The sequence below is a fragment of the Carcharhinus amblyrhynchos genome, chromosome 11 (assembly GCF_965287045.1).
Source record: "Carcharhinus amblyrhynchos chromosome 11, sCarAmb.v2.hapA, whole genome shotgun sequence".
Taxonomy (NCBI): Eukaryota; Metazoa; Chordata; class Chondrichthyes; order Carcharhiniformes; family Carcharhinidae; genus Carcharhinus; species Carcharhinus amblyrhynchos.
This window is the reverse complement of record NC_137334.1, coordinates 71,210,778-71,237,501: the sequence shown is the minus strand read 5'-3', so window position 1 is coordinate 71,237,501 and position 26,724 is coordinate 71,210,778. Positions and strand designations below refer to the sequence as shown.

General features: G+C 41.5%; 1 protein-coding gene across 1 annotated transcript in view; it reads left to right on the top strand.

Moving 5' to 3' along the window:
* The window catches only part of LOC145350212 (low-density lipoprotein receptor-related protein 1-like), a 1,564,930-nt gene that overhangs the window by 920,374 nt on the left and 617,832 nt on the right, over positions 1 to 26,724 (top strand). The window contains exons 19-21 of the mRNA XM_080199274.1: positions 13,505 to 13,585; positions 17,106 to 17,273; positions 22,133 to 22,315. Coding sequence (XP_080055400.1) covers positions 13,505 to 13,585; positions 17,106 to 17,273; positions 22,133 to 22,315 — 432 coding nt within the window. The remainder of the gene's footprint in view (positions 1 to 13,504; positions 13,586 to 17,105; positions 17,274 to 22,132; positions 22,316 to 26,724) is intronic.

Sequence of the window (26,724 nt, the reverse complement as noted above, 5' to 3'; positions counted from 1 at the left end):
ATGTCAAGGACAGATGGTTCAATTCTATCTTGTTGGAGATGGTCATTTTCTGGCACTTGTGTGGAACTGCCCAAGCTGTTAGACCTCTTCTGAATCTACCCTATTTATCACAGTGGGAGCATGATACCACATTCTGGAGGGTGACTTCTTTGTGAAGCCCCCGCAAGGACTGTGACTGTGACTGATAGATTGGACAGGACAAGCTCGAGCATGTTTTTCCTTCTTATTGCTTTCCCCTCCACTTGGCAAAGATTCAGTCAGCAGTAATGTCCTTTAGGACTTTGCCAACTCAGTCAGTGGTGGTGCTGCTGAGAGACTCCTGATGATGGACATTGGTACATTCTGTGTCCTTGCTAACCTCAATTCTTGCTCCAGTCCTATTCAACATGGAGGAGCGCTAATTCATCAGCAGAGGGATATCAGTAAATGCTAACCAGTTGGAAACTTCCTTGCCCATGTTTCACTGGAGCACTGCTCCAGCACCTCCTATTGAAAGCAGATTTATCCAACTCAGTGCCACCTGCTGAATTTGTCCGACATTCAAGTGACTTATAGTAAATGCTGTAAAGCTGTTTATCCAATCACAAGCCAGTTCTTCCCTGTTTTGTTGCTGATTGGCCACCAGAGAGCCAATTGGCAGCAAATGCAGGGGGAAACCATTCTGCTATTGGACGAGCAACAAAGAATGGGAAAGGTAAATTTTGAAGGTAAATTCCAGGGCCCAGTTGGAACAGAGGGGGCCCAGGCGAGGCAGTCAGAACTGAGAGGGCCCAGGCGAGGCAGTTGGAGCAGAGGGGGCTCAGGCAAGGCAGTCGGAACAGAGGGGGCCCAGGCGAGGCAGTCGGAGTATTTGGAGAGAGAATGTGATGACGTGGGGAACAGAGAGAGTGGGACGGGGTAGGGAATGCTTCACATTAATTCCTATGCCAGAGTTTATGTTGTACACAAGTTTCCTCCCATCCTTCTTGATCAGGGTAACCTTCAGTTTCTTTCTTCCTCATCTGTTTAGCAAAGTTCTGCCAGAAGGCAGTGGTCAGGCATGTCCCTGTCCCCTTGGGGGATGTATTCACCTCTGCACCTCCGATACATTCTACTCGTGAGGTGCGTGTTGTGGGGGACCCATCGTGGTTCACATTGGCATGTACTCAACAGCCACATGAATGGCCAATCCAATGGGAAAGGCAATCAGGTGTAAAGGGCTGATAAATCTACGAAACTTGGGATCTTGACTTTCGAAGCAGGGTGGCAACAGTCAACTGGAGTTACCCCGCTGGTGTAAAAACTGTGAGACTTTCTGATCCTGTTGGAATTCCAGCCCCCCACCCCCAAGAAGAGGAGCAGAAAACTGCCCCTCTTACTGTTTTGTAATCATGAGGAACTTAAATCCACAATTTAATAAAAAGTATTAAATGTATTTGCATTTTACTGCTTCATCTAATATCTCCATGAAAGTGCGCACCATTAACAAAGAGCTCTTGATTGCAAAGCAGCCTCAATAAAGGAATTCTAGAATGAAGAATCTCTCCTCAAATAATGTTACGAATTTAGATTATCCCTTGTTTTACTATTCTTGTTGTGATATTCTTTCTAACCCAACCACTCAGGAAATACTACAAATAGGGAAAATTTTCAAATGTTAATTAGTTCTTTCAGCAGAAAATAAAACATATTCTGTCTCAGGTGGTTCTTAATACACTTATGTTTGGTAAGAGTGACCACAGATACCGTCGAGTAACAGAGCAGGACTAAATTTGTTTCACCAGAGTAGATTTATGCCTTACCTCCTTCAAACCTTGGCTTTGACCTTTGAAAGTAGATTCCATGGTGTTTTATTTTTTTAGCGATAGTAAGCACGGGTGAGATTTATTATTCTCCTGTGAGTTAACTTGTCACACCGATGGCATAAATCAGACAGCAAAATAAAAAAATCATTTTCAGAGAAAAGAACAAGACAAATACATGGTGTAGCCTGGCTATGCAAGACAGGGCCTGGAAGGATCCATCTTAATATAGATAGAGATAAACCCTACAGCCCTCTTTGGGTCCTGGAGCAATTCCGTTGATAGACTTGCTGTTGAGGATTAGAATGTCTTTCACAGTCAGTGATAACTTGACACTTGGCATTCTTATCAGTCAATCAAAGACTGAATGTTGATTGCATCTTTGCTATCTAATAGGATATTATTTTTTCCCATTATTTACAGGCACTCTTCCATGAATTACAGGAATAGTGTAAGACAAAGGAAATTACTCTCACACCTTTTATATGAGATGCTCTGGTCCATAATATTAAAGATAAAAGAGACCTTATTAGAGTTGCAAAAATTATGGATGATGTGAAAGGTGAAAGTGGAACGAGGTAAACCACATCATTCTCCTGCAGATAAATCTAAATTTAAAATGGAGAGACACCGGTCAACCTGATTATTCCAATATTAATTTTGATAAACTTAATCCAATATCTTTAATGCAGGAATCCCATTGACATAGGCCATGTATGGATTGTGTTCCAGTAAGTACAGGTAATGTGGTGTCAATTAGTCATTTTAAAAATTAATAAGTATCTGCCTAAGAACAAGATTACAGGTGTAAGGGCAAATATAGTCAGAGATAATCAGTTGAATTTAATGACCATAGAAAGCTGTGGGCAACTCCATTATAGCCATGTTTATTTATTTTTTATTAGTGTCACAAGTTGGCTTACATAAACACTGCAAAGAACTTATTGTGAAAATCCCCCAGTTGCCACATTCCGGCAGCTGTTCGGGTACACTGAGGGGGGATTTCATATGGCCAATGCAACCAAAATGTCTTCCGGACTGTGAGAGGACACTGGAGCACCCAAAGGAAACCCACATGGAGAAGGGGAGAACATGATGTGGGTATGCCGGCGTTGGACTGGCGTAAACACAGTAAAAAGTCTGACAACACCAGGTTTTAGTCCAACCTATTTATTTGATAATATTCTCACAAGCTTTCGAGGGGTTACTCTGTACAGACAGTGACCCAAGCTGGGAATCGAACCCGGGACCCTAGTGCTGTGACACAGCAGTGCTAAACACTGTGCCACTGTGCTGCCCTCTAGAAATCCTGATGGGATGAAATGTTTATCAGGTGATTAAATGCTTGCCTGAGGGTCTTTAGTGTCTTTAAAGGCAAAGCTCCCACCTGCAAGTGATGCCAGCCCATCAGAAAGTCTGGTGTTCTACAGTCACTGCAGTGACACTGGGACCAGTGGCCACTACTGGTACTCCAGGAAGCCCAGAACAAATTCATAGAACCATAAGACATTACAATGTTAGGAAGAGGTATTCAGCCCATTATGTCAGCACTGGCTAAAAAAGAGTGAAAAAAAGAAACCAGCCATTCATTCCAATCCTCCTTTCCAGCACCTGATCTGTAGACTTGCAGGTTGCAGTATTTCAGGTGTAGATTCAGGTACCTTTTTAAATGATTTGAGCATTTCAACTAGTAATTCAGGCAATTAATTGCTAATGCCCCCCCCTCCCCCTCCCCACCCTGTGCTACTTATAGTTTAAAAAAAATTCCTTGTATCCCTCTAATCCTTCCACCAATCACCTTAAATATATGCCTCCTGGTAATTGGCCTTCATGCTCAGGGAATTTCCTGTGTGCCCTTTCTAGGGTCCTCATCATTTTGTAAACCCCTATAAGGTACCCCCTCAGCTTCTTCTGTTCTAAGGAAAATGCCCCTAATTTATCTAATGTTTCCTTCTGGCTGCAATTTTCAAGCCCTGGGAATATTCTTGTAAATCTCCTTTATGCTATCTCCAGAGCAATTATGTCCTTCCTGTGGTGTGGTGACCAAAACTGTACCCAAAATTCCATGTGTGGTCTAACCAACGTTTTATGCAATTCGGGCATTGCTTTTGTATTCAATACTTTCTCCAGTAAAGGACAGCATTCCAGATGTTTTCTTTAACACCCTATCCACCTGAACAGCCACCTTCAGGGACTAGCGAACATGCATGCCAAGGTCTCTCACTTCCTTTATGCCTGGTGATATCCTCACATTTCTTGAGCATTTTCTTACTTTGTTTGTCCTCCTCAGATGCATTATATCACGTGTTTCCTGACTGAATTCCATTTGTCACTTTTCAGTCATTGAGCAAGGTCCAGGCATTAGGAAAGTAAGGGTCAAGGTTGACAAGGCCACTCAACCTAGCAGACTTTCCGTGGGCTGCATGTTGCTTGACAAAGAAGGTCTCCCCGGCTGTTCCCCAATCCACTCTACCGCCCCACCATCACTATCATGCCCACAGGCTGTGGGAAGGTCATCCTTGCCCCTGTGTGTATTGGTTAGTGTCTGCCCCTGGCTTTCCCATTGATTCCTCACATCCCCACACATTTATGGTTCATCCTCCCAATTCTACACCCTATATTCCAGTCTATCCCAGCTGCAAGAAAGTTTGTATAACCTGTGCAGCTGAAATCATATGGGACTAAATTTTTTATTGTCAGTCACTGGAAAGGCTGCAGACAGGGGTGGAGGGGCAGTTCGAGTGTGGGCTGTAAGGGGGTGGGTGTAGGGTGGACAGCAATACAGCATTCCCTGCACCCATCTGCCTGCCATTAAATTCAGTGTTACATGTGATGGACTAGGCCACCCAGCACCACTATAATCGAGGTCCTTAAGTGGCCAATTGGCAACGGGAAACCCAGCAGGTCACCCTGCTCAAACATTGGGTGGAAAAGGAGGGAGACACAATCGTCTAAGGTCCCCTGTCCAAATTAAGTGCCACTCCAAAGGTCTGCCCCTGTGGACACTCCATCTGCCACTGACCTCGTCATCAAGAGCCCCACTTCCCTCTCCCCATTTCTCAGGTCCATTACTCCCTTTCCACCAAAAGAAACCATTGAATGACCTCGCTCTGGGCTCTGGAAATTTAAATCAACCATTGCCTCCACTGGCACAGTGCCATTGAATCAGATTGGCTGGCAACTCTCTGAGGCGGATTTCCATATCAAAAGAGGGACAGATGGGCTATATCCAACCAATTGTGGCTTCTCAAAGCATTAAATAGCTGAGGGTCTGCTGTGATTGGTCGGTGTGCATTCCCGACTGAGTCTTTGGGGAACGGGGTGAAAAATATTAGTGTTCAAAAAGTCTTGTCAATTATGCCATTTGTAGAAAGTATCAGTCAAGTCAAATATTGCAGCCTTTAATTGAGTTTGTGTCACGTTATATGTAACCCCCACCATTTGGCCTGGGCTTGCAAAATCCTACTAACTGTCCTGGCATGAGACAATTCGCACCTCTTTAACCTGTGATTATCCCTCTCTCTACTCGCACTGCCTGTATCTGTAAAGACTTGATTATCTGAAAAGACTTGCATTCCAATCATTACCTTGCAATTGTGTCTTTGTCTATATATGCCGTGTTTGTGAAACTTACCTCTCCATTCTCCTGTTGAAGGAGCAGCACTCTGAAAGCTTGTGATTCCTAATAAACCTATTGGACTTTACCTTAGTATTGTGAGACTTCTTACTGTGCCTACCCCAGTCCAACGCTGGCATCTCCATATCATTTGATTATGACTGAAGTTCAGGGAGAAATTTTCATCAACTTTTCTTCAGGAATTAAATCAAGCTCGGGAGAGCAATTTATACATGCTCTTTCAAAAGGGCACATTTAATGACCGAAAGTGCTTTCTCAATCCATAATTTGATATGTTCTTGGACTATCTGTCAATCTATTTTACCCTTTGATTCACTCCAGCTCGCGCCTGAAACTAAAATAGATGGTTATTTAAATGCAAAAGGTATTCCACATAAACATTCAAAACCAATGAATTTCACATGAAAACTAAATCCATTATTGATTTCTTCAACAAACTCTAATCCAAGTAATCCTAACATAATTGTGTCAAGGCCTTTGTGTAAATCGGATTTGTGTTTGGAACATCTGCATCTGTATTCACGAATGTTTATGCGTTTCTTCCTTTCTCTTCCTGTAAAAAATTAAAGCATTTTTCTTCCTCAGTTTAGTGCATAAAGTTGTGGAGCTAAATCACAAATGTTTGCCCCAAAGCGATGAATAATGCCAATATTCATTTGTGGAAATATAAAAGGGAACATTTTGTTTAGGCTCATTTTCTACCCAGGATTTCTCCACATGTTCATCAGCACAGGTGCCTGTAAGATTGTCTTCTGCTGAACAAGTTTGGGATGACTGTCAGATCACTAGTGGACGACAAGTAGACCCCTGCCACCTTCTGACCTGTTTCAGAGAGGCATCCTGTTACAGGCTCCTCATGTGAGAGACATAATGCCTGTTTAAGGCAGCTGCACACTACCCGCGAAAAATGGACGTAAGTCCAAGAAGTAGATTTTTTGCCGCCACTTTGTGCCTGGGCATAGCAAAGTCCAGTGAGTCTTGCCCCTAATTTAAGTTAGCTGTTTAGTAAATCAGGAACTCAATATTTTGTTGGATTTTCTGTCAAACTGCCTCTAAAATTAAGACAGAAGGTAAGGGAATCTTCAAAGAAGTTTTATCTCTGCATATCTGCAGTCCAGCACATACACTCCTGTTCCAATAAATTCATTTCTTCCTAAATTGCCCAAAGATTTTCTGTTTAGCAAGTAATATAAAATGAACATATGTAAAAATAAGTTCATACTACATAATTTCCAAATGTAAATTTATTTATATCTATATGCCCTGGTCTAATAATTATTCACCACCTTCTAAACACGCTTCTCATGAAGATAGCACTTCAGACCATCATACAGTGCATGCGCCAACAAAATCATACAGAGGAAATACCTACCCTCATTTCTTTCAAAGTTTCCTTGATGAGCATTATTACTGAAGGGAGCCAGCAAATGACTCGAGAGGGCACAGATTTAAGGTAATTGGCAAAAGAAGCAAATGAGACAGGAGGAGAAATCTTTTCACGCAGCGAATTGTCAGGATCTGGAATGTGCTGCCTGAGCATGCAGTGGAAGAAGGCTCAATCAAGGTACTCAAGAGGGAATTGGGTTGTTATCTGAAGAGGAAGAATGTGCAGGATTACAAGGATAAGGCGGAGAAATGGCCATTCGGAGACCCGTGCTCACATGCTGGGCCGAATAGCTTCTTATAGTGTAACAAGATGTAGTAACATAATAATATCAAAGAGAAGTAAAAAGGCAGCAGAATAAATTTACAATGGTAAAGCAAAAATTTCACAACATGTATGATGGAAAGTGTGGCAAAAATCAACAGGGTGAAACTGATCCCTCGTCTAAATACTGCTGGTCGGACTTATAATATAGAAGTAACCTTGCTAATTGTTCAGTTACGTTGTTGAGGAGAATTGACAGCTAATTTTGATATAGAAACATAGAACATTACAGCACAGTACAGGCCCTTCAGCCCTCAATGTTGTGCCGAGCTATGTCCAATCCCAAGATCAAGCTATCCCCTCCCTATAACTCTGGAGTGCTCCATGTACCTATCCAATAACTGCTTGAAAGTTCCAAAAGTGTCCAACTCCACTATCACAGCAGGCAGTCTATTACACACCCCAACCACTCTCTCAGTAAAGAGTCCAATTGCACTCCATTGTGCAATAGAAACTGTAACAAACCATTGAAATATCTTGAACGTTGCTTTGAGTTTAATTTCAAATAGAATCATAGAATTCCTGCAGTGCAGAAGAAGGACATGCAGCCCATCCAGTCTGCACCAAATCTCCAACAGAGCATCTTGCCCAGTAACACACCCACTCCCCCCAGTCCCTGTAACCTCACACATTTACCATGGCTAATCTATCTAAAATGCATACCTTGGGGCACCTTGGGACAATTTAGCATGGCCAATTCATGTGTAACCTTCACATCTTTGGAATGTGGGAAGAAACTGGAGCACGTGGAAGAAACCTGCGCAGGCACGGGGAAAATGCGTAAACTCCACATAGTCACCCAAGGCCGGCATTGAACCTAGGTCCCTGGTGCTGTGAAACAGCAGTGCTAACCACTGTGCCACCGTGCTGCTCATTATAGCCTTTTCATTTCCTAATATCACTAGAAATGATTATTAGGTGGGATGTGTAGCAGGCGACCAATACAAAACTGACAAACTTCCACCACTATATATCTCAGTGCTTCTTTTCTGATTCATTCCCATTAACTGTTGTCCATGATCAGTTGAACATGTTTCTGACAAAATATTACTTATACCTCTTCTGATAAGCTTGCAAAGTTGTATGTTGGTAAACTTGGAAGCTAATAAATAGAACGTTCTCCATATTGGACTATAATTTAGCAGTCAAAATAACTGACAGGCTAATAGCATCCGAAGTAATATCTGTTTGTTTTATCTTTGTAAGTTTATTCTGCTGCCTTATTTTTTCTCTTGCAACTGTATACGAGGACAGATGCACAATGATATATGAATGTCCAAAAGTTGCTCTCTGAGATGCACCATGGCATCTTAGCATCTGCCTCACCATTGAAATGCATTGAGTGGCATCAAATTGGTGCAGTTGTGCTGTAGATATGATTTAAAGTCATCAGAGTTAAAGCTGGTCTGAAGTGACACAAGAAGATTGTTTTGGAGGAATTTAATGTCCATACATCTTTAATTAAGTCTGGGTTAGCTGTCAGAGATTCTTTCAATAATTGACTAATTATTAATTACTGTCAATGAACCACTCTGATACTGAAGATTAATTATTGCAAGTGTGGAATCTTGTGGTAGAATATTTAAAAAATGTGAAACTTCAAATTAAAACCTTTTTTTAACTTTTCCTTTTGCTCTTTTTTCTGCCTCTCTCTTCATCTTGACTTCTTTATCTCATTATTCCTTTTAATGAACCTGGTTTGGCATTAGATTTAACCTACTCTCTTTTGATTTAACCTGATTTAAATTACTTCTGTCTCAGTTCTTGAGCTTTTATTTCACAATGTTTATAGTTAAGACGATTCATAGTTGCAGGCCCCGTTTGTTCAGCTCTCAGATGCCTGGTTTTCCTCACCGCAGCTTTTCACCTCACACTTCCATCAACTTGCAGTGCAAAATATCATCAAGCTTAAAAGGACAAGGGCAAGTTTAACTAACGGCAGATGCCACGAGATTTACTTCGATAGCAAATTATGGCCCATTAATCTTTTCAACTGACTGTCAATTCGGGGCCACCAATCCAATTTTGATTTAATACATACTCGTTTTTTTCCCCCACATTTCTGTCACAATCAATCATTCAAGAAAATGAAGAATTCACCAAACAATTCAAGCTGCTGTTCTCTAATTGTTTTATTATAACATATGGCCAGCAGTCTATTAACCTACAATGCTTCCTTGACAGAAAAATGGATTTAGTCAATGAATTTATTTTACAGACAGAAGCGCCTTATTTGTCTGATGCAGCATTATTCCATAATTCCGAGGAGACTTTTTTGACAAGTATTTGTACTGCATAAATTTTACTTCTGGCTGAACTTTTGTAAGCTGCCTTGGCTCCCTGTCATCCAAAGCACAGACAGTTATGATTACTAATTGGTCCATCTTGCCAACTTTTAATTGATACGCGCGAACTAGTTTTCTGTCCCGTATCCAAATGGAACAATTGGCTGCAAATGCTTCTCAAACTGTGAATGTTTGGAAAGCTAGTGTGAATTTCTCACAGCATATCATTAGCATCAGTGTTAATAATGACCTGATTTTTGTATTGAGCCAAGTGCCTGTGTTTTTATAGGCCTTAAGTTTAATCACTTGACCATCTGTCTTGACAAAACCAAAGCTTTCCTTTTATTAACATAATTTTATCTTCCATCCTTTATAATTCTTGTTTCCTGGTGGATTTTGGTTGATTATGCGTGTTCTGATTAGATGGAACACAAAATTGAATATTAATTGTTTCTTATGACGAAAACCATTTAGAGACTGACAGTGACTACTTTCATGGGGTAAAATTTCCTGTGAGCACCATGTGAAGCACAATTGTAAATATCATTTTCACTGATGGGTTTAGGCTTTGTTGAATCCTCCTCAGGAAGTTCACATCCGAAGGCTTTTAATTAATTAATAAGCTACAGTGCTTACAGTGGTCAACTTATTCTTCTAAGGCTCTGTCTGCCCATTCTGTCTAACTTTCCATGATCCGATTTAAAGAAGGGAATTATCACTTCATTCTGCCCAAAGTTCCCCCGACTGCCAACATCATATTAAACAGATTAACTGATTACTCATCACATCGCTGTTTGTAGAACATTATTGATGCAGAGTAGTTGTAATGTTTGCCTACAAATCAGTCCTTGCAGATGAAAGTAATTCATTGTACATGAAATGCATTGAAACATTCTGGAGGCATGACAAGAATATGCATTGGGTAACATTCATTATTCAAAATTATATTTAAATTAATTTACATGCAGGGGAAAGAATATTTGTGTCACAGAGCTGTCATTCTTCATTCTACTCAAGGATTTTACAAACATCGGCCACAATTCTCCCAAAAGCGCTGAATTGGCAGGAAAACTGTTCTAGATCCCAACTGTTTTGTCAGTTTAGCTTCTCACCTGAATATCCCCACTCTGTCCACTGCAAAGGTCCCAATCATGAATCTCATTAAAAACCCAGGAGGGCCTATTCGCTCTGGAGTCTGACAGTTCTGGAACTCTGCACATGGGCAGTGGTCCTGATCTGTCAGTCTCCCCTTCTCGATCGCTGGCCAGCCCAGGACCCCTGCAATGCTACCTCTCCAGCTGCCCCCCATAGCCCAATTGCGGACCCCACAACAATTCCCGAGCCAGCCCTGACTACCCCCCCATCCCTGAGCACCCCGATGTCCATCCCACATCTCTCCCAGCAGTGGTGATTCCCCTCAACCCCCTCACCATGGCAGACATCCCCCCCCCTGCACCCCGGCGTTGCTAATCCCCTCCCCGGATGGCAGGACACCTGTAATCCCCCCAGCTTGCTCCACTTGCTGTCCTTCCTCCATCCCAGACCAATTGCCATGCAGAGTGACAGAGGGACTGCTGCTAGATCACCCTAAGGCCCCCCGACAATGTGCCCTACCACCTTGGCAGTGCCCGCTGCCTGATAGACAATGCCAAGATACCCCCTGAATGTGGACACTTTGCCCCTTGGGCAGTGCCAGGGGGCCACGCCCCACTGCCCGATCCCCTGGGAGGCCCCGATTGCTCCCCCTGCATTCCAGCGGGGTCTCTCACTAGTTTCCTGAACGTGGGGTGATACTCAAAACCCTGCCAGAATGAAGTACTCCTGACGGAGTAGGAGATTCACTAGGGGCCAGTAAGTTCCAGATAATGAAATGTAAAACATTTTGAAAACAGATTCAAATTACTTATCTGTCTTCCCGCTGGTTTCCAGTATGGTCTGGTCTCTGACTGTTCTCTGGCTCTAAGAGATGCGCATGCATTGCCGGCGATGCGCATCTCCAGATGCCGACTCGCCAGAAAAGTTGCGGGTCGGGATGGGAGAATCACGGCCATCTTTTCCAAGGCTTAAGGAAGATCCAAACTTTGTGTCAAATGAGCAGCCCCGAGTCAGCAATTTGTTTTCATTATCATTCACGAACACTCCCTTTGGCCAATCTTAGACAATCAAGAAAAGCCAAAATCAACCCTTTTGTGCAGCAAAGTAAATTAGTTCTTCATTTCAAAGTAATATTTTTAGATAGTTAGGATACATCTATTTTTAAACCCCCAAGTACCGACTTCCCCAGAGGAAGATCAATAGTTGAGATTTATCCATGGAGAATAGTGATCTTTCTCAGAGTGATTTTTAGTTCTGTTCATTTTTTTGTTCAAAACTACATCAACTCAAAAGCAGATTATATTTTGTGGCTACCCGCTAAAATAGCAAGTTTTTTTTATTAATCATTCATTCATGGGACGTTGGCATTGCTGGCTGGCCAGCATATGTTGCCCATCCCTAGTCCCCGAGGGCAGTAGGCAGGCCAGACCAGGTAAGGATGGCAGATTTCTTTCCCTGAAGGACATTAGTGAACCAGATGAGTTTTTCTGACAATCAACAATGGTTTCGTGGTCATCATTTGAGCGGCACAATGGCACAGTGGTTAGCATTGCTGCCCCACAGTGCCGGGGTCCCAGGCTCAATTTTGGCCTCTGGTCACTGTCTGTGTGGAATTTGCACTATCTTCCCGTGTCTGCAGGGTTCCCTCTGGATGCTCTAGTTTCCTTCCACAGTCCAAAGAAGTGCAAGTTAGTTTGATTGGCCATGCTAAATTGACCCTTGTGACAGGGGAATTAGCAGGGTAAATATGTGGGGTTATAGGAATAGGGCTTGGGCGGGATTGTGGTCGGTGCAGACTCGATGGGGTGAATGGCCTCCTTCTGTACTGTAGGGAGTCTATGATTCTATGAATAGATTCTTAATTCCAGATTTTTTTTATTGAATTCAAATCCCACCATCTGCTGTGGTGGGATTCAAAACCAGGTTGAGTTTCTGGATTTATGGTCAAGTGAAAATACCACTTGGCCATCATGTAAATGAATATATTATTCCATTAGACAAGCAGAAAGTATTAAAATCTCAGCAGTCTCAGCAGACCTGGACAGGGAAACAAGAGGCCTGGGCCCCAAACACTCCTTTAAGGCAAAGCAATGCTTCACTTGTACTTTGTTCAAATTAGTCAAACGTATTCACTGCTCGCAGTTCAATCTCATTACTTTAACTCTGAAAGAGCCATATTGGGCTTAATGGGGCCTGAGTGGGGAATTGGGCTGATTAAGGGTCTGTGTAGGAAAGAGGTCTGGATGGTGGTCTGAGTGAGGAAGGAGACTGAGTGGTGAGGGAGACTGAATGGGAGTCTTGAGTGGAGAAGGAAGGGCTGAGTGAGGGGTTGAGTGGATTGGGAAGATTTAGCAGAGTTTTCCCTTCCTCTCAGTCAAAAGCTGCAGATGTGAGCAAACCCCTTTGAAGTCCTCTGTCAGAGAGGAGGTGTCAATTTCACATAGAGGGACTGAATGGAACATGGTATTAGGTGGGGAGCAGGAATCTGACCCGTTATTTGTGGGTCAGGAGGATTATGCCCAGGCAGGCAGGTAGTGACTGAGTATATCCCTCTCCCTCCAAAATTATGCACTCACCTGACATCCTCTGGCAGGTCTGTTCACCAGTTGGGTTCCACACCAGTGTGACCTCATGCCAACGTGACTGGAAATAATTATGAGGGAGCTGATTCAGACACAGGGGCCTGATAATGATGTGTTACTGTATGGAAACGATGTTCCAGATGTTGACCATTGGGAAACCCGTTATGCACTGGTGGCGGTGGGGGGAGGGGGGGATGGCAGGAGGGATAAGGGGAGAATCATGTTTTGGATGTCTCACGGGACTTTTCACTCCTGACGCCAATACCGCCTGGTGAAAATGGAAGCAGAAAATCCCAGCCAATGAAGTTATTTTAGGAGGTTATATGTGGGTTTTTAGTTTTAGATTTGAAATATGAGAGTTATTTTTAGGGCACACGAAATTGTCATTATAATTCATATTTTTTTTTCTTGAACAGCATTCCCGACCTGTACTCCACTCACTCAGTTCACCTGCAATAACGGAAGGTGCATCACCGTTAAGTGGCGCTGCGATTCAGGTAATACAATAAAGTGCAAGTGATGATTCTTCAATGGTATTTTATGCACTATCTCTTTTTTGTCCACAGTGAAGTGAAGATTGAAGTGCTACATTCATTTTGTTAGATGGCTTTTTTTAAGGGTAGAATTTTCTTGCTTTATTGGGTAATGAGAGATAAAACAGATATAACAACTTATTCATAATTTTATCATAGATTTTTAAATGGTTGCCCTTGACTTCCAATCTTTAAAAAGTCTGGAGGTACCACAGAAGATGAGCAAGAATTCCCCATGTAAGAGTTGTATGGACATTGCCCAGGATGTTCACATTTCCAATGGCAATGACCCTACACTGGGTACAATCCGATAAAGAAAGAAATCCCACGACACCAGCTTAAAGTCCAACAAGTTTATTTGTAGCAAATGCTGCAAGCTTTCGGAACAGGCTGTCCTTACCTGAGGAAGGGACAGCCTGTTCCAAAAGCTTGCAGCATTTGCTACAAATAAACTTGTTGGACTTTAAGCTGGTGTTGTGGGATTTCTTTCTGTTTTACCCCATTCCAACGCCAGCATCTCCACATCATGATTACAATCCGATTCTCCAATTCAAATTGGAAACTTCAGATGGTTTCAACTACGTTGCCAGAATAGTTACCCAGGAAAGATTAGAAGAGTTAGAATTATAGAATCCATAAAATCTCTACAGTGCAGACAGGTAGATTCGGCCCACTGAGTCTTTGAAAAAGCATCCCACCCAGGCCCTCCCCTCCCGCCCTATCCCTATAACCCTGGGCATTTATCATGGCTCTTCCACCTAATCTACATATCTTTGGACACAAAGGGGCAGTTTAACATGGCCAATCTATCTAATCTGCCTTACTCTGACTATAATACTAACCCCACTACCACAGATGCCCTTACAGATGCCTGGAGCTAAGCTCCCCCTCTCCAACTCCCCCATCGCATCCCTACCCTCTGATTCCTGATTACTCCCCCAACTACACAACTGATCACCCCCCATCCCCTTCCAATCATCCCCCTCTTACCCATTTATTTTATACCTTTACCTTATCTATGGCTTCTCAAAGTAGCCAAACTTTTAAACTTAATTGCTTGATGGCAGCTAGTGCTGTCAAAAATGGGCCATCGCATCACTTCCCCTGACTCAGTTGCACTTGGCAGAAGGCCACAGGAACCCACTGCATTGAACTGGGTTGGAAGGTTGGGTGACAAATGTCCAGCTACATTCTCATGCAAATGAAAAGGAGAAGAGTGGCATTCTGACTGTGGTTGCCGCTCCTCACATGGTTCTAGCCGAGCGATGGTACATTTGAAAATGTATTTTCCAATGTAGGGTCATAGTCACAGAGATTTTTAGCATGTAAACAGCCCTTTGGCCCAACTTGTCCATGCTGCCCCTTTTAACCCCCAATTACCCCCACGTTTGGCTCATATCCCTCTATACCCATCTTACCCACGTAATGGACATTTGATATCAGGGTTCAAAGGATTAAGTTATAATACAGATTGTGTGCATTTGGCTTGTATTCCCTTGAATTTAGAAGATAGTGGGCTGATTTAATTGAGTTGTTTAAAATGATAAAAGGATCTGATGAGATAGACACTGAGAAAATATTTCTTGAATGGGGGAATCATTAATGATGGGACATAATTTTAGAATTTGAGCTGAGCCATTGAGAAGAGAAATAAAAAAGGACATTTTTCACACAAAGGGTGGTAGTGATCTGTAGTTCTCTGTTCCCAAATTTTGTGACTGCTGGTTCAATTTAAATTTTCAAGGCTGAGATCGACATTTTTACTAGGTGAAAATATCAAGGGATGTGGATCAAAGATGGGTAAGTGGATTTGCGATATAGATCAGCCCTGAACTAATTGAATGGTAGAGCGAGGAGGATGCTAAATCGTCTACTCCTGTTCCTATGTTCCGAGATGCGGAAGCAGCTTGAGCTTCATGTTATGAGCAGAATACAAAAGCAGGAAGGCAATGCCACCTTCATATCAAACCTTGATTAAGTCACACTGTGTGAGCAGTACCACTCTCCATGCTACAAAAAGGATAAAGAAGGACTATGGGAAGCGCAAACAAGAATTAGAAGGGTTAACTAAAACTGAAAGGATGCTACCATCAGGAAAGGTTCAATAGACTTGTTTTTTTTTCTTTGAAAAATAGCAAACTAAGGGAATGCTTGCTTGTTTTTTTTAAATGGATCAATTGGATTATTACTGTGTTGTAGACTCTACTGTGTTGCAATTGTGTGAATTAAATCATTTTAGAAATGATATTTGAAATCGCTGAAAGAAATTCTTACAAGTTGGAAACATTTTAAGTGTCATGATCACACATGCAGAATCAAACAACATAGGAGAAGGCCATACTGTTGAAGGCAGGAAGGTGGTGGCTTTCCAGTATGCCCTTGCTCACATCCTTCCCATCTCCAAGCTCGCCACCAGTGAGGGCAGAACATTCTGCCCCAAGACTCGAATGGGATTGCAAGGGATTTTAAGGTGCAACTTCATCCCTGATAGCTACTGTCCATGATGCAAAAACTGCAACATGCATTGGTCATGCTAAACTCTCCCTCAATGTACCTGAGTGTGGTGGCTAAGGGATTTTCACAGTGTCTTCATTGATGTGTGAATGTAAGCCCACTTGTGACTCTAAGAAATAAACTACAAGATTACCTTAGAATTTATAAAATTCCTACAGTGCAGGAGGCCATTTGGATCATTGAGCCTGTATTGACAACAATTCTACCCAGGTCCTATCCCTGTAACCCAATGTATTTGCCCTGCTAATTCACCTGACACTGAGGGGCAATTTAGCATGGCCAATCAACATAACCCACACATCTTTGAGTGTGGGAGGAAACCCGAGTAACCAGAGGAAACCCACACAGACATGGGGAGAATGTGCAAACTCCACACAGGAAGTGACCCCAGGCCAGAATTGAATCCAGGTCCCTGGTGCTGTGAGGTAGCAGTGCTAACCATTGTGCCACCGTACTGCTGTTCTGCTTAGAATTATCAACTATTCCGGTAGTTTACATTACTATGGATGATGCTAAAACATAACCCAGATGATCACAGGTTTGAAATCTTGTTTGCGCTGACTTAGCTCTTCTTGGCCAGGACATATTTAATTTCATTGAATTGTCCTCAAGCCTCTCCAGCTAAAAGGGAATTCTGCGAATTAGTTTGCATGTGTCCAAGTATTGAGTGAGGACAGGTTTGGACTAGATTGTGATGTCTTAACATGAAACAGCCTGCATTCTACAGTTACAAATGAAAAATAAACAGATGGACAAGATACAGGACGATTGTTGTTACTTATGTAACCTTGTTTCAACAAAGCCAAGAAGACAACTTTTTCTAAACCTGTTGCCAAATTGCATGAGTCTTGCAACTGCTATTCTTCATAGGATTCAATGTTGATAGCCATTCAGCATTTTTATTAACCATCTATGGCCTATGATTGGAAACTTGGTGAGGGTACTTTTCATACTGTTGCATTCGTTACAGATGATGATTGTGGAGATGGCAGCGATGAGGTGGGCTGTTCTCCCTCCTGTACCAACACGCAGTTCAAATGTAATAACGGCCGGTGTGTTCCTGAGCACTGGATCTGTGATGGCGACAATGACTGTGGCGATTTTAGTGATGAAACTCACGCTAATTGCACAGAACTAGGTATGTGTGCTAAATGGCTAGAGTTGTACATGGTGACATTATCGAGGGACAAATAGAAACATATAAAAACATATATATATATATAAATCTCTGTGATACAAATGATGTCATGTACTTGCTTCTCACAAAAAGTCAGATTACATTTCCTTTGTGTTGCCACCAGAAACAGGAAGACAGAAGCAGTGTCACTACAAATATCACTTTAGCAAAACCCAAGTCACAAGTCTATATAAAAATTATCAAAGTTAAAAGCATAATGTACTTGGATTCCCAGAGGGCATTTGACAAGATGCCATACAAAATAAGAGCTCATGGTATACATATTAGCAATCATTGAAGATTGGTTAGACAACAGGAAGCAGAGAATCAGGATAAGTGATATTATGGTTGACAGTAGGTAATGAGTGATGTGCTGCAGGAATCAATGTTGGGGCCTAACTATTTACAACCTATATTACTGGCTTGGAGGAAGAGACAAAATGCATGGTTGCTAACTTTTCTAAAGACACAAAAATAGGTAAGAGAGTAAAATGTAAAGAGGGCATGAGGAGACTCCAAAAGGATAATGATAAGATAAGTGTTAGTCAATTTAGATAGAAGTGAGGAGATTTTCTTTCTCTCAGAAGATCATTGCCTGTGGAATTTTCTTTCTCAGAGAGCAGTGGGGGCAGGGTCATTGGATATGTTTAAGGCCGAGCTGGATAATTTTTCACTGACAAGGGGATCAAAGGATGTATTAGGGATATCCAAGAAAGTAGAGGCCACAATCAGATCAGCCAAATGGCAAAGCAGTCTTAAGAGGTCTAATTTGTGTGTTCGTATGTTTAAAGATAGAATCAGCACACACTTCCAGCTGGTTGCAAAGATTGAGAGGGGGCAAGATCTTGAGATCTACAAAATTCCCAAGAGCATATATAATGTAAGCTGCATATTAAACTTCAAATATGTTTATGAAAGTGGCATGTGCATAAACAATGAGTAAGAGGAGTGCCCAAAAGACTTTATGGACAATGCAAATTATTGAATATACATGCTAGATTCTCAGTAAAAGCAGTTATTGATATCTTCTCCCACAGTGGATTAAATTTCAGATCGTACAAACTGAACTTGTTCTGTTACAACAAGCTGGATTTGTGTTTCATATGTTGAATGCAATTATATTTAAAGATTGTTAAAAATCAGTGAATCCAATCAAACAACCACAACACACAGGGGCTGCTAAGGAAAAAATCAATTATATGTACTTCTTGATTATAAAAAAAATTAACTGCTAATACATATAATGAAACAAATCTTTTCAAAAATTATAATGATACCTTCAGGCATATGATGAACACATTGAAAAGAAGTTTTTAAATTCATTAAAGCAACACAATAAAGCCATCCAATGAAGCTTGTAAAATATTAATTTTATCATATAAATAAAGACAAAAAAAATTAGGAATGTTGAACTTAAGAGTGACCTATTAAAGTGATTCTCACAAATTCATTGAAAATTGTTGTATGGGGCTCTTTACCGAGTGTCTTGTTCATCACTTAATGTTAAAATTGAAGCAAGAATATATCCTTCCAGAAAATGAGAAATAACTCTACTCCAGATAGATTAGATAACTCAGAACATGTTCTCTACCAGACATATTTAAATTATTGGCTACATTTTACACAGTGGAGCATGTGCCAACACCCCCACCCAACCCCCAAACTTGATTGGTTGGCTAGCCCTGTACACATTTCACAGGTCACTGGTTGCTCATTGGCTTGAAACAAGCCTTCTGCCCCCATAGGGGAGGCAGACCGGCCTTTGAGCACTGCCAGCCAATCAAATAGCCCACAGCTCTCTTGTGCCAGCAGTGTTGCCAGAATTGATGGCCAGCACTGTGGCTGCACCAAGTCCTCAAGGAATCTATTTTGTGATGGATCCAGACCACAAAGTGAGTCCAGACTGTCACTAGGGTCAGGCTAGCAGGTCCCAGCAAGGTGGGTAGACTGTTGGAGTAGGGGAAAGGGAAATGTGCTAGGTAAGGAAATGCCTCCATGGGGTAAATGTGGAGGTGGGAAGTGGTGAGGAGGGGCATGGGGGATGTTGCCATTGATGGGCAGGAAGGCCCAAAATGAGGTATTCATGGAATCATAGAATCCATACAGTTCAGAAGGAGGCCATTTGCCCTATTGAGCCTGCATCAACAGCAATCCCATCCATGCAGCATCCTCATAATCCCATGCATTTATCCTGTGAGTCCCCCTGACACTGAGGGGCAATTGAGCATGGCCAGTCAACCAAACCTGCGCATCTTTGGAGTGTGGGAGGAAACAGGAGCACGAGGAGAACATGCAAACTCCACGCAGCCAGTCACCCGAGGCTGGAATTTTAACCTGGGTCCTTGGACCTCTGAGGCAGCAGTGCTAACCATTGTGCCATCATGTCACCCACCTACCCTTTGCTCAGCCACCAGTCCGTTAAGTTTTTAGGTTTTATCTGGTGGGCTGGAGACTTGGCAATGGCATCTGCCACCATGGGTCAAATCCTAGTGGCTTCAAGAAGAGGCTTTCAAGTAGCCATTAATAAACGACAAATATATTTCTATACAGTATTCCATCCTATCACTCAAGCTACTAATCTATATACACTTCCTAGAATAATTCATTTTCATTTTAATATTACAATATAAGCATGGAAAGCGCATAAGCATTTTGTTAGCTTGTCCTGTTCATCAATTTAGCAGCATTTGAGCATTGAATGGAAATGCTGATGTGGGTTTTCCATTTGATTCCAATTTATAGAATTGGCATTATGTCTTGGTTAATCTTCTGGAAACACCCTCGATTTTCATTTCTATCAAAAGCATTGGAAGTGAAAATCAGCTGGTTTCTGTCAGAGGTTGACGATTCACAACACTTTAATGTTCGGGCAACAAGTTAAAAATATATCTGACAGTAGGCCTAGAACTATTGAAATTTTCCACTCTGAAAAGTGCTTGAAAAAAATAAATAAATAGTCAGTGATAATATTTTAATTGCCTATTAATTGCTTATTAATTGCCTATCCTGTGAATGCTGATTCTGAAAGAGATAATTTTACAGACTCCATATCAAATATCTAAGCCCCATGCATTTCAACTAAAAATGAAGCTGATTTACAAGAATATCTTTAAATTACTGAAATATTTCATTTTCCAAGCTCAGAATTTTCACTTGTTCTTTATTAGCTAAATAGCAGAGCAGCATGTTATGCTCCAACAAGTTGAGTTAATCACTCAGCATTCCCATTTAGACGATTTCAATATTGGGAAAGAGCTTTGGACCCAAAGGTAAAGTCATTGTTGAAATATGGGATAATGATTCATTTTTTCGCTCCATGAAGAAGGAGGCTCTATTCGTGGGAGAAAAGCTACATCTATGTGGTATACAAATGAATGAACTCCATGCATGAATGATTGGTTGCACCTTTAGAAGGCTATGCTATTTGTCATGTTTGTATAGAACGAGGCAGTTTTATTTGACACAACTTTTAGCTCTGTTTAATTTGTTTTTTGTTCCTCTCAATCATTGACATTAGGTGTTATTTAAGACATCATAATGTTGCCTTATTCTCACTCTCAAAGTAATCATTGGGCCATGCTTACGCAGGTCTCATTACAGTAGTTTGGCAAAACAGCCCATCGATCATCACCAGTAGAGAACGAGAAAAGATGTGCCACATTGCTCCAAATAAAACAACTTAATAGTTGTTAACTTTTTCATAATTATGCCTCAGAGTTCTGAAATCCTCATTAAATCTGCTTTACAGTGCCTTGTAAAAAATCAGCTTTTTCCTTGTTTTGTAAAAACTTTTTTTTCCAATAATGGACCCGATTTTACCATTGCACTGTGCCTGTTTTCAGGCACGAAAACTTGGTAAAGTTGGGCGTGAGGCAAATAATACAATCCGCGCCCACCTCCACACCGGTTCCCCCTTTATGAGCACGAAATGAGCATGACAGCTATTTAATTGTATTTGCATACATTTAAATTGACTTAATAAGTCTGCTGCCACTCTGCCTGTGATCAGTAGTGGGGATGAAGAGGGGGGTCCATTCCTACTCTGCTTGAGATCGGTGGGGGGTAGAGGAGCCCACGATCAATCTGGGTGACAGAGGGGGTGGGGGATAAAGGAGTTAGTAATCTTGTGGGGGTGGGGCAATGTCTGTGGGGGTCGGGGGAGGCATTATCCGGCCCGGGGGGGATGTGGCAGGAGGGCAGTATGCTATAATTTTTTTTCTACACATGCGCAATTGTAGGTGCTGATAGGAGCTACAGGGTTTTGGCTGCGTTAAACTCTGCCCACAGATGATTGTGCAGTGTGATTCGGAATCACTGATATTTTTGCAGGCAAAGTGCATATGGAGGCACCTCAGAATGGATCTAAAAGTCAGATCTGAAACATTCCCAGTTTCAAGTCCGCTCAGCAGACTTGAATCAAAATGGCAAAATAGGGCCCAATGTATTCCTCTGGTTTGTCAAATTAGTCATATCTGTAAATAGTGAACATTTTTATTTCAATTAACATTTGTATTTTCAAATGTTGCATCTAAATTAATATTTCAACTCCTACACTAATGAACCTCTACTGAAGCATTGCATTTTGTAATGTTACTCCAGTATTAACCAGACCAAAGGCACAGTTGAACATTATGCCTTGAACGCAGACTGAAAACACAAGGCAATGAGTGCTGGGAAAATGCAGTAAAATATGTGTTATTAAAATGCTGAGCAAAGTACAATTAATATAATTGCTGTAGCCTTATCATGATTTTTTCTCAAATAATTGCAGTAAATAATTGCATTAATTAGTAAATGTATCATTTGTCTTGCCCCTACAGCTACAAGGCCACCTGGTGGGTGTCACAGAAAACAGTTTCAGTGTTATCTGGATGGCAACTGTGTTCCACTGCGATGGCATTGTGATGGGGACTGGGACTGTGAAGATGGCAGTGATGAAAACAGCTGCGAAGGAAACACGAGAACCTGTGACTCCCACTCGGAGTTTAAATGCAAAGACACAGGTATGGCACAGTGACGCGCTAGACTGTTGTAGAAGTGTTGTATCAACAACAGCCACCTACATAGCATCTTTAAAATGACAAGCATTCCAAAGTGAATCAGATGAGAAAACAATACCGGACTGTAGCAGAAGACTAATTAGGGATGGTTGAATAAATCTTATTTAAAAATGGTTTCAGAAAGAGAATTAGTATGTAGAAGGTTCATGGATAGAGCTCCAAGAACAGTGGGGAAGGAGAAAGTCCCTTGAGCCTGTTATTCAATAAGGTCATGGCTGATCTGATTATGGTCTCAATTCCACTTTTCTGTCTGTCCTGATATCCCTTGGCTTCCTTGTCTTTCAGAAATGTTAGCAAACTCAGCCTTGGATACATTCAATGATCTAGCCTCTATTGTTTGTTGGGGATGCATAAGCCACATACGTTCTGAGAGAAAAAACTTCTCCTTATCTTTGTTTTAAAAGGGAGTCTCTTATTTTTAAGCCATACTCCCTGCTTCCAGTTTCCCCCACAAGAGAAACATCCTTCTGGTACCTCCTCAGTTAAGTCTCCTCAGGATCTTTTACATTTCAATGAGATCACCACTTATTCTTCAAAACTCCACTGGGTATAGACCCAACCTGTTCAACCTTTCTTCACAAAGTAAGTCCCAGAAATAAGTCATGTGAACCTTCTCTAAACTGCTTCCAATGCAATGATATCCTTTTTCAAATAAGGAGAATAAAATGGTACTCAGTATTCCAGATGTGGTCTCACCAATACACTGTATAGTTGCAGTCAAACTTCCCTACTTTTATATTCCATTCCACTCATAAAAATACAAACATTCCGTTTGCTTTCCTAATCATTTGCTGTACCTGAATACTAACCATTTGTGATTCATGTATAAGGACATCCAGTTCCCTCTGTACAACCAAATTGTGCAATCTCTCTCCTTTTAAATAATGCACTGCTTTTCTATTATTCCTACTAAAACTGAATACGTTCACATTTGCCTCCTCTTGACAACTTATTTACCTGTCTGCTTTTGTCATCTTAAAAGTCTGCCATGATGGTAAGGCAAAAGGGATGATAAACAAAAGACTACAATTGGAAGAGTGGATAGTATCATCTGAAGCAATGGTGCTGGAGGAGGTTGCAGAGATGCAGGAGGATATAGTCATGAATTGACTAATAACTTGAGGAGAAGGAGGCAGCATGGTGACACAGTATTTAGCACAGCTGCCATACAGTGCCAGGAACCTGGGTTTGATTACCGGTTTTGGTCACTGTCTGTATAGAGTTTACAAATTCTCCCCGTGTCTGCATGGGTTTCAGATTTCCTCTCACAGTCTAAAGATGTGTGGGGTAGGTGGATTAGTCATGTAAATTACCCCTTAGTGTCAGGGGGACTAGCTAGGATAAATGCACAGAGTTATGGGGATAGGGCCTGGGTGGGATTGTGGTCGCCGCAGATTGGATGGGCCAAATAGCCTCCTTCTGCACTGTAGGATTCTATGTTCCTATGAAGGATTTAAAATTTATTGAATTCAGAGAACTGTAACCAATTAAGTTGAAACAGGAGTGATGCTTGGTGGAATGGAATCAATGTGGGTGGTGGAGCATTAGACCATTTGGAATTTAGAGTTGAATTCTGCAATCTTGGCAGGGACCATATTCAAGTAGTCTAGCCTGTTAGTGGCAAGGATGAAAATTGCATTGAGGCCATAAGGACAAAGAAATTGTGGAGGTGGAAATCAATGGTATTGGTAATGGTAGGGTACAAGGCTTAAAGTTCAAAGCAGGCTACAAGGACAGCAAGTACTGCCAAATTCAATGACCAAGGTGGAAATGGAGTCAAGCCATGGCACAATGCTTTAGCAGGATCTGAATAAAATGCAATGTTTCATTGGAGAAATTTCTGGATGATTGTCAACTTTGTATCAGACAAGCTGAGAGGAGAGTGATGGGTGTATAAGCGAGTGGTTTCATTTTGTATGTGTCTACATGAAATAGAAACTTGAACCGATGCCTCTACATAATGCCGTTGATGGGCAATATGTAGACAAGGAAGAGGAGAGTTAAATATAGAACCTTATGTCATTGCAAGATGACTGTAATCGGGGTGAGGAGAGAAGTCTCTGCCAAAATGTATTGCTGTGCTGGAACTCTAGATGTGAAATCAAACAAGGACGGTGCTATGGAGATAACTTATGAAAGAGAGACGCTGGAGTGAAATGACATTTTGGAGAAGTGAGCATAAGTTGCATGGGGTTACAATCCCTGCAGAGACTGATAACTTTTTAAAAATAAGTTTGAACTTCCAGTTACTGACTGAAAGGATCACCACAAGGTTTCAAGTTTTAAAACTTTTACTGTAACAAGAAATTTAAAAGCAAATCCAGATTCCACTTCATGGTTGAAAGTTCCTCAATTCCTTCAGTGGATGCTTCATTATCCAGGAACCAGTCCAAAGTGATTCTTAGCTCTGGGGGGCTTGCTTCCTTTATTTTTCCTTTCCCAGCTGGGTAATTGTTAGCTCCAGCTTCATAGTGAGGGACGAATTGGAAATTCTTCTGATTAGTGCAAACTAAGTAAATCTTCCAGCCTCATATACTCCATCTCTTATTCTCAGCATGAGTTCCCACCCATGTTTTGCATGATGACCAACAGGGTCATCAATTTTTTTCTGTTAAAAGTACTGGACCAGCTGCCTCTGTATTTCTTTTTTGTTTTTTTTTAATTTATTTGTTCATGGGATGTGGGCTTCACTGGCTAGGTCAGCATTTATTGCCCATCCCTAACTTCCCTTCAGAAAGTGATGGTGAAATGCCTTCTTGAAATGTTGCAGTCCATAGAGTCTTGGTACAGCCACAGTGCTGCTTGGAAGGGAACTAGACTTCATTGTGGATTGATATAACTAGGCCATTTCAGCAGGTAGTTAAGAGTCAATCACATTGATGAGTCTGAAGCTACATATAGGCCAAGATGACAGACCAGATAGGTTTTTATGACACTTGACAATGGTTTCCATAGTCCTCATTAGTGAGGCTACCATATATTTCTCAGATTTTCACTGACTTTGAATGTCTGTGATGTTCAGTAATACTTCACAAAACCTGCAACCCGAACCTACAATGTTTTGCTATTGGCTCTTCTGTCAAGACTCATCTACATGGCAATGCGAATTACATGGGCCATGTATCTAAGTAGAAATGTTGAGTAGGTATCCTTTAGACTAACAAGTTGTATTGTATAATTAGACAGTTTGAAATAGAACCATTTAAAAATCCTGACATCTCTAACATCTTAGAGGAGTCTATCTGCTGTTAGCACAACTACTCAGACCATTGTTTTTAGGTATAAATAATGTGCACCTCCTTCCCCCCTTTAACTTTTAACACACAAGTCACCCAGGTTTGTCATCAGCAGAATCTAGAACTGGCCACATGACCTCCTTACCCTAAAGTAAGCACACTTTCCCAAAGCACAACAATTTTACAACCTGCCTAGCTGTAACAATGATCACAATTTTTTTTTGAAAGGAAAGGGAGTCAGAGAGATGGTGGTAATGGTAAGAGGAAATATCCAAGAATGGGTGTTCTGAGAAGTTTCACAGTTGTCACAGTGTTTAGTAATTGCTGCATATGTGCAGTTGGAGATTAGCTGTGGGCCACAAAGCATTCAACAATACTTAATGTCATTGTTTTGTATAGTAATCCTGTCGACTTTGGTTCATGAGCAAAATGTAGACTTCCGTGACAGCACAACAGGCGATGAATCAATAGGGAAGCATTGTCAATCCTGCAAATCAGCTGTAAATTGCAAGTGGAAACCAGTTAAGCACATGAAATGACATTTGGAAAGCAACAATAGGTGTTGAAAATTACTTCAGAATTAGACATTATTGGGTAAGGAAAACCAGTTCTTTAGGTCAAGAACTATATGGCCTTCAGGAGGGACTCATTGGTGGGATTTTATGGCCACACTCACCTTAAAACCAGAAAATCCTGCCTGAGGTTAAGAGGCCTTTCCAATGGTCCGCCCCTCGCCAGCTACAATTCCCATGGCGGGCAGAAAATTTGCCTCATAGAGTCAGTGCATACAGTCTAATGAACTGGCTGTTGAACATCCTTATTGCAAGATCTGATGGGTCATATAGAGTCATAGAGGTTTACAGCATGGAAACAGGCCCTTTGACCCAACTTATCCATGCTGTCCTTTATTTTAAAACCCCTAAACTAATCCCAATTGCCCCTATTTGGCCCATATCCCTCTATACTCATTGTACCCATGTAATTATCTAAATGCTTTTTAAAAGATAAAATTATACCCATCTATACTACTACCTCTGGCAGCTTGTTCTAAACATTCACCACCCTTTGTGTGAAAAGAATTGCCCCTCTGGACACTTCTGCATCTCACCCTCTCAC